At 40.0% G+C, this 14411-nt stretch overlaps 2 protein-coding genes across 4 annotated transcripts in view; one reads left to right on the forward strand and one right to left on the reverse strand.

Annotated features, from left to right (window-relative positions):
- HAUS8 (HAUS augmin like complex subunit 8) lies at positions 1 to 6772 on the reverse strand. The gene is made up of 10 exons (XM_068661428.1): positions 6244 to 6772; positions 6106 to 6161; positions 5715 to 5811; positions 4906 to 5019; positions 4367 to 4449; positions 3639 to 3710; positions 3002 to 3160; positions 1828 to 1969; positions 1594 to 1735; positions 1 to 867 (listed from the first exon to the last, which is right to left on the reverse strand). Exons 1-10 carry the CDS (start codon positions 6311 to 6313, stop codon positions 747 to 749), a joined length of 1056 nt encoding a protein of 351 aa, XP_068517529.1. The 5' UTR covers positions 6314 to 6772; the 3' UTR covers positions 1 to 746.
- Positions 6773 to 6928: 156 nt separating this feature from the next.
- Positions 6929 to 14411, forward strand: part of MYO9B (myosin IXB) — a 45391-nt gene continuing 37908 nt past the window's right edge. For all 3 annotated transcript variants that reach the window (XM_068661417.1, XM_068661418.1, XM_068661419.1), the window contains exons 1-2: positions 6929 to 7053; positions 13339 to 13448. The gene's annotated coding sequence lies outside the window, so the exon portion shown is untranslated. The remainder of the gene's footprint in view (positions 7054 to 13338; positions 13449 to 14411) is intronic.

The following is a 14411-nucleotide window of genomic DNA, read 5'->3' on the forward strand; positions in this document are numbered from 1 at the left end:
TGGAAAACAATCTTTATTGTAAAAATATCAAGTACTTAAAAAGAAAGTTTCAAGTTAATACAAAAGTGTATGTTTTAGTAACTTGTTTCCATGGCAATTAGGCAACAATTTACCAAAACTTTCCACTTGTTACAAGTGACCAGGCTCCTCTTCCATTCATCAGCCTCATTATCCACACAGCTTTTCCTCTTGGAAAATCCAGAAACAAGGGACAATTAAGAGTTCCTCCAGAAGCTGTTCACTGAGTCACCAATGATGTACAATGCTGTACATCCCTACAGGTCTTCCTGACTAAATCAACACACAGTACGACATACACAGTTCCACATTTCTGTTCTGATACATTGCCCTCTAAGGAACACTACCTTGGGAAGAGACGTAAAGCAACGTACTTGAAAACAGGTGCAATAAAGTAAGAACACATAGTTCATATTTGCCAAGAATATGATTTCTTATTATGTACCTTTCGATATTGTCAAGGCAGCAAGTGATGAGAAAGGCACCACAGAAATGCATGTTTAAAAAAAGATGTCTCCTTATAGGGCAGCATGCAGGACAAAACACCATTCTTATGTTAGTTTAGTCATCCACGCTGCTTCTTTCATATTCTGGTATAACTGAAGAACCGGACAAGTTGTATGTTCATATGTAAATCAAGGGTGTGAAACAAAGAAGCAAAAAAGATAACAAGTCTAATGATACTGATTTAGCACCCACCCATTAGTAAAAAAATAAAATACACAAACTTAGTTGAAGTACCAGTGTTTCACAACATCTAGTCCATAATTGTCTTCACATATACTTTGATTATGCAGTGAAATTTCTTTACTAACTTCATATGACAGGTTCTGCACTTGGGCGAAGCTCCTGGAACAAAAAAAGCAGGGTAAATGAGTTTCTCTGGAGGATAACAACTTTTACTTAATTAACCACAAAGACTATGCACACAGACACATCATTCTCCTACCGCATAGCCACTGGAAGAAAAAAAAAAAAGTAAAATAGGAATTTTCTCCTCAAAGGCTAAAATTTGGAGAAGAGGAATAGAAATTTGCAGGAGAGGGAGATGAGTGGCTTCACAGTATATCAGTCTTCAAAGAGTTCAGTTATATTCTCTTCCAGGGAAATGAAGGAAGGAAAGAAAATTTACCATGTTTTATCAATTCCTTGTGCTCAGTGATACTACTTTGTATTTGTTGACAATACTTGGGAGAAAAATAATTTTGCGCTCCTTGTTCCTCCCCAATAATGATGTCAAATAGAGAGGGAAAGTGCACACTTTAATAGGGAAAGAAGGAAAAACAAGAACAGTTATATTTGTACAGTTATTCAGACAGAGTGCTTCCAGCTCGCTTTGCCTCCTGTAGTTCTCCACTCTCCTGCACATTTGCACTTGCTCACTGGAATTCTCAGTAAAATTGCCAGAGAACAGCACATTAGACATTATTTTGTAGGTAGCATAAGGACAGAAATAGAGATGTCTGCTACAAACTCAATTAACCCTCTAATATCCATTCTGGATTCAGGGGTAAGATAAATAGATTTTTCTCTGAATATTTAGACAGAGTCTTTTCACCTGATTGTTGTAAGTACCTTTGAAGCTCTTTATCCAGTTCTTGAGACACCTCTTTAATGTCTTTCAGTACAGTGCATGCTTCTGCACTTTCTTCTGAGTAGCTTGGCATAACTTCTGCCAGAAGTTCCTGTGTGATGGTTAACTGCTTTTGCATTTCATCTACAATTTAAGAGATTTAGAAAACATCTCATTGAACATACAAAAAAAAGTTTGTGAAAGTGTACTTGATAAATGAAATGAAATTTTCATACCTAAGTACGTTGGCTTATCTCCCTCTATGTGAATATTCCTTATGGGTAATTCATGCCTAGTAGCATCCAGGGAAGCTGCAAAGCTTTTGTATTGCTCTTTAAAGCGCCCCAAAATAGAAACAAGAGGAGAAAGTACTTCCATCTGAAAAGAACACAAACAACCAACACTTCTTCACAAAGCAGCCACTTTGCTAGTACAGTCAGAACGTATGACCTGGCTTTTCTCTATATAGAATGTGATTTAGTCTGGGTCAATACAGAAAAACAATTTGCAGAATTATATGTATATAAGAGAAAAAAAAAAAAAAACAACCACATACAAATGCTACTCTGACATTGACAGAAGAATTCAGAAAGTCTGTGGTGTGATATTCCTGTCCCACTGTTTAACAGGTTTTTCCTCTATTACCTACCTTGCCTAGATCAATAATAGTTTCCTTGTTACCACGGCAAGAAGTACTAGCAACATAGCAGGTAAGGTGCTTTACATTCGATCCTTTGACTGCAGCTTACAGCGCATTCACAAGAGACAAGTCTTAATTTTTGCAATGCATTTTGTTTAAGCAAGCATAAAAGTTCAGTTTTGAAAGTCAATTACTCAAAACATGTTACTCTTTCTATTTGACACAACAAAACTGGGAAAATGCTGAGAAAGTGTGGAGGCTTTAGCTTCTAAGTTCATTTACTGTCAAAAAAAACACTAAAAACTTGCCTTCTTCCAACTGGAGCACAACTATTGCTGTCTAACTTATAAAAATATGACAGATAAAGGACAGAAGATGTTCACTACTCATTTAATGGTTAGCATCTTGGCTCTAGTCATAACTGTAATTGCATAACTTTCAGGATGTTAACATAATTTTAAGATGTTTACAGTCGATGCACAGGAGACGTAAGCTGCTGTGGCAACCTGTGCACTGTTGCTGCTCCTTGCCTAATAGCTCTCTAACTTCTCCTTCCTGCCTATCCACAAGGGACAACCAAAAAAGTGACAAAGGCATTTGTTTAGATCATTAGAGAGCACAACATGCCACAACAGGAAGTAGATATTTGAGATGCATAAAATTGTACCACAGCAGGCCACAGGAGCATAGAAACCTTCTCTTGAGAAAGGACCACTTATTAAGATGGACTGTTTAAACGCAGGAGAAGAATGAACTGTAATAAAGCCTACCTGTTTGTCTAACGCCTCTTCAAGTCTCTGCTCTCTCTCTCTGAGCAGAACCTCACGCTTCAACTCATAGAGTTTCTCCTGTTCTCTTTCCTTTTCTTCACACAACAATAACAAGTTTTCTTCTGCTTTTTTCTCAAGCTCAGCAACATCGTTTTCAGCCTATTACATCCAAAAAATATTCATAAGTAATTAACATATTCTGAAACAACAAATGTAAGCCTCATATCCAGGTCAAAAAGTCTCAATGAAGGAATTGTAGATATTGTGGAATAAGCTCAGCATGTTATAATTAAAGCTCTCCAACCATCTTCTCCCCCGGTATTTTTTGGGGGAAGATATACATATACAACATCAAATGAGCAAAGAACAAAGTTACTGCTACAACCCCGAACACAAAACACACTTACTCCTGTTTTTTTTTCTGAAACTTCTGCATATCCTTACTTCATGAAGAACCAGCACCAGCTTAATAAAGTGGTACGAAGCCCATTTTAAGAGAGTTTTCAAAGCAAGTCATATAGTTTTACAACCATAAACATGAATATAACTTTTAGGAATCTGAATGCATAGAAGAACTTGACACCAGAGTTGTTTAATTCCTTTTCAATTTGAAACACCAAATACTCAACTGACTCACCTTCACGCTTAGGTAAGTTAAAATCAGTGTCTGAGATGCCAGCATTTCCCTCAGAACATCAGCATCACATTCCTTTATAAAGAAATGAACATTCTAGATCAATTTTGATATTTAAACGGTTATATTTTCAGTGTGTAAACAAATTACTGAAAGTCCGGTTTGTGGCCACAATTGGTATTATCATCTACTGTCACCTAGATTAAGCTTTATATTTTTTTTAAGAAAACAAAAAACAATGCATGTTAACTAAATATGCCTATTTGTTCTTTGTTCCACCACTCTTTATACTGTTTTCAGCAGATGTTTGAAACACAGGTATAAAACTTGAAGTTTCAGTACTATGTTGAATAAGTTATCTAAATAAGGCACTTTAAATTAGGTTGAATCAAGGTTAGTTTTCTGAGAAAACGTGATAGAAAATACTTAAAGATAATATGAAATAACTTCAAAGCATACACAAGAACACAAAAAAAATCAAGCTGAAGATATACTGCAGTTAGAGCAAATTCTTTACCACAAGGAACTGAAGTAAAACTTTGAGTAAAACTGAAGTAAAATTTTGAGACAAGACAAATATTTCTAGCAGCACAACAAACCTGACTTCTGCCATAAGGCTTTAGATTATCCCAGAAACCTTTACAGTTTTACCAAGTTTAGAGAAACAGAAAATCTTCATTTCACGCATTTCAAAATAAAGATACTTAACAAATGAAAGCAGTGAGACTTACCGATTCCTGGTTTTCTCCACATGTCCCTGTATCTTTTTTGGAAGAAGATTTTGAACCAGGAGTCCTGGTAAAGGTAGTTTTACCTGTATAACATGAGAAAATTATGACTCTTTTCTACCAATGTACGTAAGTCAACATACCATCAGATTTTGTGCTCTATTTCCAGCTTTGATTAAGCTAACTAGAAGACATGGATCACAAGCACTTAGCTGAAAGTAACAGTTACCGACAGATGAGGTACAATTCTCACAATGGCCGGTAATCTAACACTATCAGTTACAAATACTTGAGGGTACTTTGTTCTTTAATATTTGATCCTAAACTTAAAACAGCACACCAAAGAGATATTGAAAATCAAGAGGTTATCTTAAACCCTGAAGGCCTTAATATGTTTTTTTAAAGACACATAAAAATAATATTTACCTTATTTAACAACAACCTTGCGTGAATATAGTAGAAATAAGGGTTACTTATAATCAAGTTATAACATATATATTAAAAATATTAAAACAACAAATTGAACACAAGTGAAAGCTTACCGTTAATAGCTGAAAGATCAAGGTCTGGTCTAGTAACTTTATCTCCATCTAATAATGTGGACTGCAAATCACTTTTCTCAAAGCTACTTTGATTTAATGAGCCAGAAACAACACCTGTAGAAAGAAGCTGTTATCAAACTAAAAGAAATAGAATAGGTTATGCACAAGTTCACAGTTGTGTGTGCTTTTACTAATATAGGGGGCAACCTTGTACACATTTTCTTTTTATACATCACTTGTATACTCCCTAAATTACCTAGAAATGAAGTAATTCAGAATCTTATCCTCCTAAACATTCCACAGTTGAACTATACCACCCAGGTGTGAAAATAGAATCATATTTCGTCAAGATTTTCAAATCAAGATCTCACGAGAAATTTTTTTTGAAACTCTTGTTGAAGAAATAAAAATGGATCATTTTGCTGACAGAAATTTGTGGTCATTTATACTGGGCTTATTAAGAAAATTAAATACAAGAAGCAGGACAATGGTGAGGACAAAAGAATAATTCAAAGTCTTGCAAAAAAGGCAAGAGACATGCTTATTTGAGACAATCCAATTACACAACTTCAGATTAATATTCTGTGAGAATATCCAGACAAGAGTTTAATATAATGAACTTCAGTTTACACCCCTTAATCTCACATAAAGTTCTTATATATTAATACCTTTCATATACAAATAATTACCCGTGACAGAATATAAATCCACTCCTTTAGGTGTTTTTAGAGTTTTTAGAAGTTGCATGTGGTAGAAAAACAGTTTCAGAAAAGAAAAAAACACTTTTAAATTCTTCTAATAACACCTACCAGCAGAAGCTTTACTTTTCTGAGGAGGAACCGATTTTGGTTTAACTGCAGAAGGTGCTTTAGAAATCGACTTTGAAAAGGAAGTTGCTGTGGTATCCTATCAATCAAAACACAGGTATGAGCGAACACAGGTAGTAAGCACAATCAGCAGTATCTCTTACATCCTACTCGAATGCTGACAATAAACAGCTACTATCCTAGGGTGACCTGGTTCTTGGCAAGTCAGCTGAATACACCCCAAATTCCCATCCCAATCCGCATCAGTTTGGTGATGCATAACACCTCCCTCGTCACGACAGCAGTCTTTTGCTTAGGTCCCTCTTCCACAAGCCGAGCGGCTCCTCGGACCGCTTCTACCCTTTGCCGAGCCCGCAATTTTGTGCTCGAGTACCTTCTTGGGGTCTTTCTTTTCGTACTGCAGGTAGCGGGACTTCACGATTCTTCCTCCTGAAGGAGCAAAGAGCGGTCACCGCCGGGCCCGCCACCGCGCCTCAGCCGGGGCCGCGCTTCCCCCCTCACCCCCAGCTACCTTTCTGCTTCTTCTCGGACCTTTCCCCGTCCTTCACCGGCGTCCCGGAGACGCTCTCCAGCGAGGACATCCCTCAGGAACAAGGTAGGGGTTGGCAGCTGGCTCCGAGTGAAGAGAAAGGCGCCCAGCCGCTGCCGCCCCCCTCAGCTCCTTCCCCTCAGCCAGTTGGAACTCCCGCCCAGCACCGCCCCCAAGCTGCAGCGGAGCCGGGCACCCCCCGGCGGCTCGGAGGAGCGGGGCAGACCCTGCACCTCCACAGCGGCCACCCCCAGGGCTTTTTTTTTTTGGAGTTGGGGGGGATGCCTCCTACCCAGGCTGCGACTACATGGGGTGCTGCGCTCCCTTCAGCACCACAGGGAGTCTGCGAGGTCACCGTGAGGGACCGACAAAGCCCTCAGCGCGGTAAACTCTTCCCCGGTTAACTGTGGGGTGAGGCGGCGCCTCACATATTGAACCGCTGGAGCTCAACAAGCCCACACCGGGGCTGTCCCTCATGAGGCGAGCGGCGACCCCCAAGCGGGAGCCCCCACAGGCGGGGGATTACCGACAGGAGCCCAGCCACCACAGGCTCAGAAAGCAGCCGGCGAATACCCGCACCCGAGCCGTATTGGGAGCCCTGAGAGGAGCGAGTCGCCCTCATCCCCCCCGTTGCCGCCCCATTCCCCTCACACCGCCCGGCTGAGGGGGGGCCGATGGAGCACGCGCAGTGCGGGCGCCGCCCTGCTCCCCCCGCTCCCCCCCCCTCCACCCGGAAGCGGCGCCTCAGCGGGGCCTGCGGCGGGCGGCGGCGGCGCTTCGCCGGCGGCTGAGGTAAAGGCGGTGGAGCGCGGGCCCCGCGCCCTGGGTGCCCGCTCTTTTTCCATCTTTTTCTCTCCCTGCTTCGCCCGCTGACTGAATTCGGTGCCTGAGGGGGCGGCTGGTGGGCCGGGAGCTGCCCCTGAGGGGGTTTCTGGGGTGGGGGCGAGCGGCGGGTAGGGGCAGGGTGCTGCCGGGGGTCGCTTTGCGCTTGGTGTGCCGGGGAATTGGATGTTCCTGAGGCCGGGGAGCTCGCCTCAGGCTCCTGGTGGACAGCGGGGACACCCCTCGCTGCCTCCAGGCATGCTGCTGGCCTTCATCCCCAGTGTGCCGGCTTCGCTGCCTCTTCTGGTGGCTCTAACTCTCTCTAAGAGCAGCCTGAAAGCTTTCCTACCTCAGCACTTCTGGAAAGTGGCCTTCAAAGTCTCAGGGTTCTTGTTGTGTTTTGGTTTTGAGCTGCTCTTGATGATACCAAGGCTGCTGCTGTGTTGAGGCTGTGCTTTATCACGCCGACCGTGTTGCCTAACTGGTGCTTGTGTCTGGGTTGTGCTAGGTCCTCTCGGTAAGGTTGGTTTTGCAATCCCTGGAAAGTCAAACTGTTGCAAGCTGGGGGCATCTCTTTTGTTGCATGATTGCAGACTACATGTGGCACTCCTACTGTCCTAAATGTAGTGCTTTTATTGTCCTCCTTCGTGGCTATTTCAACCGTGCCTGATGCAGGTCTGTGTGGTCCTGATGCGAAGGGACTTCCTGGAACTGTTTTAAAACTTTTCTATTACTCTGTAAGTAGTCTGGCAGAATTATCACCCAGCTTTGTTTGCAAGTTTTATTTGTGGGAAGTGACAAGTTCTTTGTATCCAAATGAGCTCGGCTTTACTTGATTTTGCCTTCTGGAAATGAGTGGCTGGAGATGATCTCAGGCTCCTGGCAGATGTAATTAGCCTTTCAAAGATGTCATCAGTATCCTCCCACGTTGCTCCTAGAGGTGGGTTGGTATCGGTGTGTCTACCTAGCTCTTTGCAAATAAGACTTTGTTATGCGTAATTAGAAGATTTCTGATTTCAGGTTTGTTAGCTGGAATACATGACTGAAGGACTTGCCCTAAAGTAGCAGTGTGAGGTAACCCTGCGTTCCAGCTCAGTCTGTTGGTGTCACGCCCGTCAAATTTTAGTAAGTCTTTGGTGTCTTTAGCTCCGAGTCTCGTCAGAAACAGATTTATTTAATGTAGGAAAAGAGGTACGGGTGACTTTTAATGCAGATAAATATATCTTCGCTTCAAGATTCACTGTAACTTTTTTCTGATGAGTTAGTTTTGGTCAGTTTTGTCTCGTAGTTCCAGGAACAATTACCTATTTTTACCTTTACCTGCCCTACATTTAAAGTCTGGTAACACCCCTACTTCTCAGGCTGCTGCTTCTAAGGCCGTTTCCCTCATTAGAAGCATTAACTCATTACCATCAGACTCGAGAGTTACTGCAGTAACGTGATGGAACTGTTTTTGTAGAACTGTGAAATATGTGTGGGCTTTTTTGCCTTTTTTGTCACTGTGCTTGAACGTTTGCCTCAAAAAGTGTTTTTTAATTTTTTATTAGTTGAATGTTGTAGGCTGTGCGGTGACAGGGCAGCTGTCTGCAAAAGGATAGTCTAATCAGAGTGGGAGGACTCATAGGTCTGTGTTTTTCTGTGGAACCTAAAACGTTTGTAGGACTGAATAATTCAGGAAGAGTAAACACAACTGATGAAAAATTTAACTGAGGTTCATTTAGTAAGTAATGCTTTGTACAGACTGAATTTTCTGACAAATGATGATTCAAACGTTAGACTTCTTGAATAATTCTGTGTGTGAATAACTCTTTGACTCATATGCATATAGCTCGGTATTACTTTGGCTAGATATGGTCTTTCCTTAGCTAGATGGACACGGGGGGAGGTGAGGCAGCCATGAGACAGGATTCTTTTATCTTGGGAATTTACAGAAGCAAAATTCCTGAAAGATGTAACACTGTTAACTATCTTACCAGTCAAGGAAAATAGTGAAAAAATGATTCAACAAAAAGTCCGTGGTTCAGTACTTTTTTTTGTGAATTTGAAGGCTGAAGGTGTTTATTAACTCACAGTTCTAAGAAACAAGATGTGCTTACTCTGCCTGTCTTTTCCCTCTGACTTTTGGATTTTTTTTTGTCAATCATGTTTACATTTTATTGAAACAACATTCTCTAATGTGGTTAAATATGATGCATATTTTTCAGGTAGACCTGTGCATGGTGCCATTTAAAAACACATACTATCACAATTCTTTTTAAAAACTTTAATCAGTGAGTAGCACTTCAGGGTTTGTGTGTTCTGATTAATTTTTTTATTAAAAAAAAAAAGCATTTGTGTATTTATTTTTTTAAGGAGAAAACTGTCCAAAACTAATATCGAGAAGTCAATCCAGAGATGCTTATAAGGATTTATTTTTCTAATAGCTGGCTAGTTTAATAGCTCATTTGTCTGCTGAAAGGGTTAGCAGTGCCTTTATTTCAGAATTCAGGTTGTATCTGATAGCGTGTCACCAAATGCAACTTAATGCAGATCCTAGCAAAACTTCTTCCTTAAAATACCAACAGTATTTAACACAAACAAGTGTTTTTAAAACTGTTTGACACACACAGGTTCTGCTGCTGATGAATCAGTTCTTTTTTCCCAATTCACACAAACGTTCAGCCTAGAGTTTCTGAAGATAATTTCTTATCAGTGCAGTTGCAGCATTAGGCCAGTAAGATTTTTGCTTTGTTGATGTCTGTAACACCAGTAAGGATGAAATAAAGAACAACTATGAAAGGTTGTGAGAATAGTCTCAGAGTTTCTTTTGACTTTCATTCTTTGCTGCTAGCACCCTCGGTTGCTTTGCTTCCAGTCCTTCTTTTCTCAACAAGGCCACATTTTCATTTCCTCTGAATCATACTCAGGAGCACATCTGTAGCTATGACACCGCACTCAGTGTAAGTTAATAACATGCTATAGGCCTTTAAAGTCACGGTGAGCCTGATAAGATAGCCTTGTCTTGAGGTTAAATTGTGCGTCTGAGCCATTCAGAGGAAGTCTGGCCTGCATCTTAGATGAGCTGAGGGCATAGATTGGGATCAGGTCTCAAGGGCCAGAGGGAGGAGAGAGAAGGAAACTGAGAAGGAACTGCTTGCAATGGAGGTAATTTCTTTGACTTTTTCCTGTATTACATTGCATTACTTGCACTGCAGGCCAGCTTCTCCTTTGTTAGGCAGTCTGTTGCATACATGAACATCTCTGCCAGGGTTGATTGCAAAAAGTAGTAACAAATATGTTGTAAATTGGCATGCTCCATTCAGAACTACGCCTTTTGGAGTAGAAAACAAGAGCTTTTACTTAAAGAAAACCAAGGGTCAAGAGTTGTTAAGTTAAACAGGAAAAAAAACATTGAAATGTTACTAGAGCACAAAGCAATTTTCAGGTTAATCTACAAAAGTCTGGTATATTTGGGGGGGGGGGGGGAGGAAAAGCTCAGCTAATAGCAACTGTGTGTCCTCATGATGTGAAGTGAGGCAAGGGCTGAGGCCTTTGCCTTACCTATAAAGCACACTTGGTCCTTGAAATCCTAGGGTGTCGCTGTAGCCCTTTATCTTGCTGGAAGTTCCTTGCTTTGGAATCTAAGGAAAAGTAATAGCTGAATATTTTCACAATTGCTAAATGTTTTCAGTTTGATTGGAGGGAGGGGGCTCTTTTTGGGACAGCAGTTGACAAATCTGGTACTCAAGAATATTAGAGGTACATGTGATACCTTTCTACGTCTGTGTTGAAAAATACTTGATGAACGATGTTAGGAGCTCAGATCTTGTGGATTGAGGAATGCAGCACTGGAAACGTACATGAAAATGTGAAGAACTGGAATATTACAAAGTTGATCCTCAACAATTTTGCCGTAATGGTAGCTTTCCCTTTTTAGCCTCACTATGATTCATTGACTAAACATGTGGCTTCAAATTATGGCCTTATTTAAACTAAACGGATACCCTGCGCTGATTGGGGAAAAGTTCTTTTCTAGAATTTTACAACATTACTAAATAGGCAATGTTGGCTTTAATGCATATGATGAAAATTCATTAGTTTGATGGAGACTTGAAGACATTTAGAAAATACCATAAAAATTACCGTGTAGAATTTGACTGTTCTCTATTCCTGGTAATGTTGTTGGGGTGGCGGGGAGGAATAACATTACAGATCAATGATAAATCATGTAGCTTAGTATGTTTCTTTCATAAAGTATTGAAGTAGTTACTTGAAATGTTGCCCTATTTGGTGATTTAAGTGGCAAATGTAGCCAATCCTACAACAACATACTTAAACACTGCAGCCTACTTTCAGTTGGATTGTTGTTTGGTAAACCCAGTGGTTTTATGTGTGGCTTTGTTTGTTTTATAAGCAAGTGAAAGTAATAATTAATAGGCAATCTAAAAACAAATATAGCTTTAGACTGTTGTCTTATAGATGTTTTATGTTAGTACTATTGACAAATACACCATTTGTAGGTTTGCAAAGATGATCTTGGAAAGAGATTTTAGGTTGTGAAGACTTGCTTCCATTTTTGTAGACCTATAGGAATTACCCTGCTAGGATAGCTGAGTAAAGGCAGCCTCTAACCAGTACCTTGTGTTTAAATTTGTCTTGCAGTATTCAAGGTTTCCCTTTTCTCTTTCATCTTGCTCAAAATAAGTACTGTTAAATTGCATGCGTTACACTGGCATAACAAAACCGCTGTTGGAAGGGTGCAAATCATGTATCTCTATATCTTTTAATATGCTAATCCCTTGCAGCTGTTGCCCCACTCACACCCACAGAAGTAGTACAGTGCGATGGTTTGAATAAAAGATTAGAATCAAACTTTGTGTTTCTAACTTCTGTTTTGACTTTTTTCTCTTGCCCAGCTTGCCTAATTCTTCCCCTGTGTTTGCACCTGTATGGTGAAAAATAACGCTTTATTGTTTTGCAGATGCTGACAGCTGTACTTAGTCAACTTTAATTGCTATGAAGAGGCATACTTGCACTACTAGAGGCTTGTACAAAGTAAAACATTTTAAGGAAAACAGGAAGGAGTCTGAATGTGAAGTCTAAAATTAGTTGATGTTCACCTAATGCCAGCTTCTGCCTCCCACTTATTAAATTCTCTAACACAGCTTTGTTTTTTCCTATATTTTGTAAGGAGCCTCTTATAAGGAGGAGTACTGAAAGAAATTGAGGTAACTTTGCAGAAATTTCCATCTCCTACAAAAAGAAGTCAACAGTGGTTAGGCTGCTGTTTTCCTGAGCTTGCTGTTTTGCATGCTGACCATTATGGTTTCATTATTACCTTATACTCTTGCATTTCTCCTTTTTCTTCCAGTATTCTCTGCACCTGAATTCGGGCTCGTGCTTTCATGATGGGCCAAATTTAATAGAAGTGATAAGTATTCAGATTGCTTAAACAGAATTCTAGGTAATTATAGATCATAAAATTGGGAGTGATTGTTCAGACTGCTCAACATAAATGAGGGTGGTGCCTAGTTAACTGTAGCACCTGTACAGCACATCTGAAACTGGGGACTGGCTGACTTTCTAAAAAGACCTTTAGCAGGCCTCATTATTACTGCCAGTTAAGTTTCTGCAGCAGAGGGTAGCCTTCTGGTGACATTTGTCTTATGTTTAGCTGACTTTGTCTAGCTTTGAATTCCAGCCACAGGCTTTTGTTATAGTTTTGTCCTCCAGACTGGTGAGCGTTATCAAACTTCAGTTCCCCGTGCAAGGACTTAAACTGCTATCAGTCTGCAGTGTGTGTTTCTTACAGACAAAGCTTCTAGAGTATTTTGCTATAAGGAGGTACTTTCTAATGTAGCTGTTGTTATTGTCAGCTTCTTACTTGAATTTGGGGTATATTCTAGGTCGTGTACCTTCGGAGTACAAGGGTAGAATGGCCACCTGACTAAATATTCATTTGATGTGCATCTTGGATTTACAATAACTGTTATGCTTATGGTGTTATGTAGGAATCTCATGTTTAAATGATTACCCACTACGCTTTCCAAGCCTGCTTCAGTTACTGCTTTTCAGGATAGCTCCCATTCCATCCCTCTGGCGTGACTTGCTTCTTAAGTAAATCTGAAGTTGTTTACCTGTGAACTCAGCTGGAATTTGTTCACTTGCTCCTATCCTGCAGAGCTGTATCATTGAATTAGCTTTCTGATTACTTATTGCCTTCTCAATCTCTGTATGATGCATTCCTTATCAGTAACTCTTTTTTCTTCCTTTTAGAATCATGATGAAAATATTTACTTTGACGCCAGGAATCCAACTTCACTAGAATCTAATCCTCCATTTGCTTGATGATAATCCATCCATAATTGAATACTGGGACTCATCAGGTAGCCAAGTTACCATCTGTTCTTCTTACTATCTGTGTATGATCCTTTACTTTTATGATCTAATTTATTATTCAAAATACTGCTTAGGATGAGGTCAGAGGTGTACCAAAGTCTGTCTCTTCGAGCAGTGTTATTATCAAACAAGTTTGATAGCCTAAGAAAAATCACACGTTAATTGGGAAGCAGCAGCTTTTCCTCAAACCTGTGTTTTTAAATATTCTGATTCTTGGATAGAAATATTTAAAAGTGTTTTTTTTTTTTTCCTGGAACACATTTGGTGCATTTTTTTGACATATAAGCTGTATGTAACAAAAAGACAATTGATTAAAAGGACATAATAGTAGTTGGGTGCTACTCTTCCTTAAGTGACTTCCAGAATTTCATTTTTTTTCCTTAAAGCTTCATCGTCAGTAATAAATGATTCAAAAGACCGTATCTGTTCTAAGTTATTGTTGGGTGAAAGAGCAGTCTCAAAGCTCAATGCTGCCAAAAGCAAGCTAACACTGCCTGGATTTCATATCTGGTTAAAAAGAGGCAGTGTTATACTGATTGTCTTTCTGTTTACTGCTGATATGACCTTACATTGAAATCATGTTTCAGCAAATTCTTTCTACTGTAGCTTATCTTCCAAATCATTCTTCTAGGCTGATGGTTGGGGAAGCAGAACTCGCTTGTATGCTTTAACTTCCATGAAGTTGCTTGATGACTGTGTAATTAAAAAAGCTGTGTGTAGCATGACAATATTAAAGTTGATGCCTGCGTATTGCTTTGCCAGAAATCTCTTGTTTAGGATGAGTGAGTCTTTCTCTTTTCAGTTTTTCTGTCAGACACACTTGAGCAGAGACTGTCATCTATCACGTTGTTACTTGCTGTAAATATCCTGGCCTGTGTTTTTCAGTAGTAAAGAGAGGCCATTTGTATTCTGGTTTCCTTTTTAGAAAGTGTGATGTGGAAGTCTCGAGC

The sequence above is a fragment of the Anas acuta genome, chromosome 26 (assembly GCF_963932015.1).
Source record: "Anas acuta chromosome 26, bAnaAcu1.1, whole genome shotgun sequence".
Classification (NCBI taxonomy): Eukaryota; Metazoa; Chordata; class Aves; order Anseriformes; family Anatidae; genus Anas; species Anas acuta.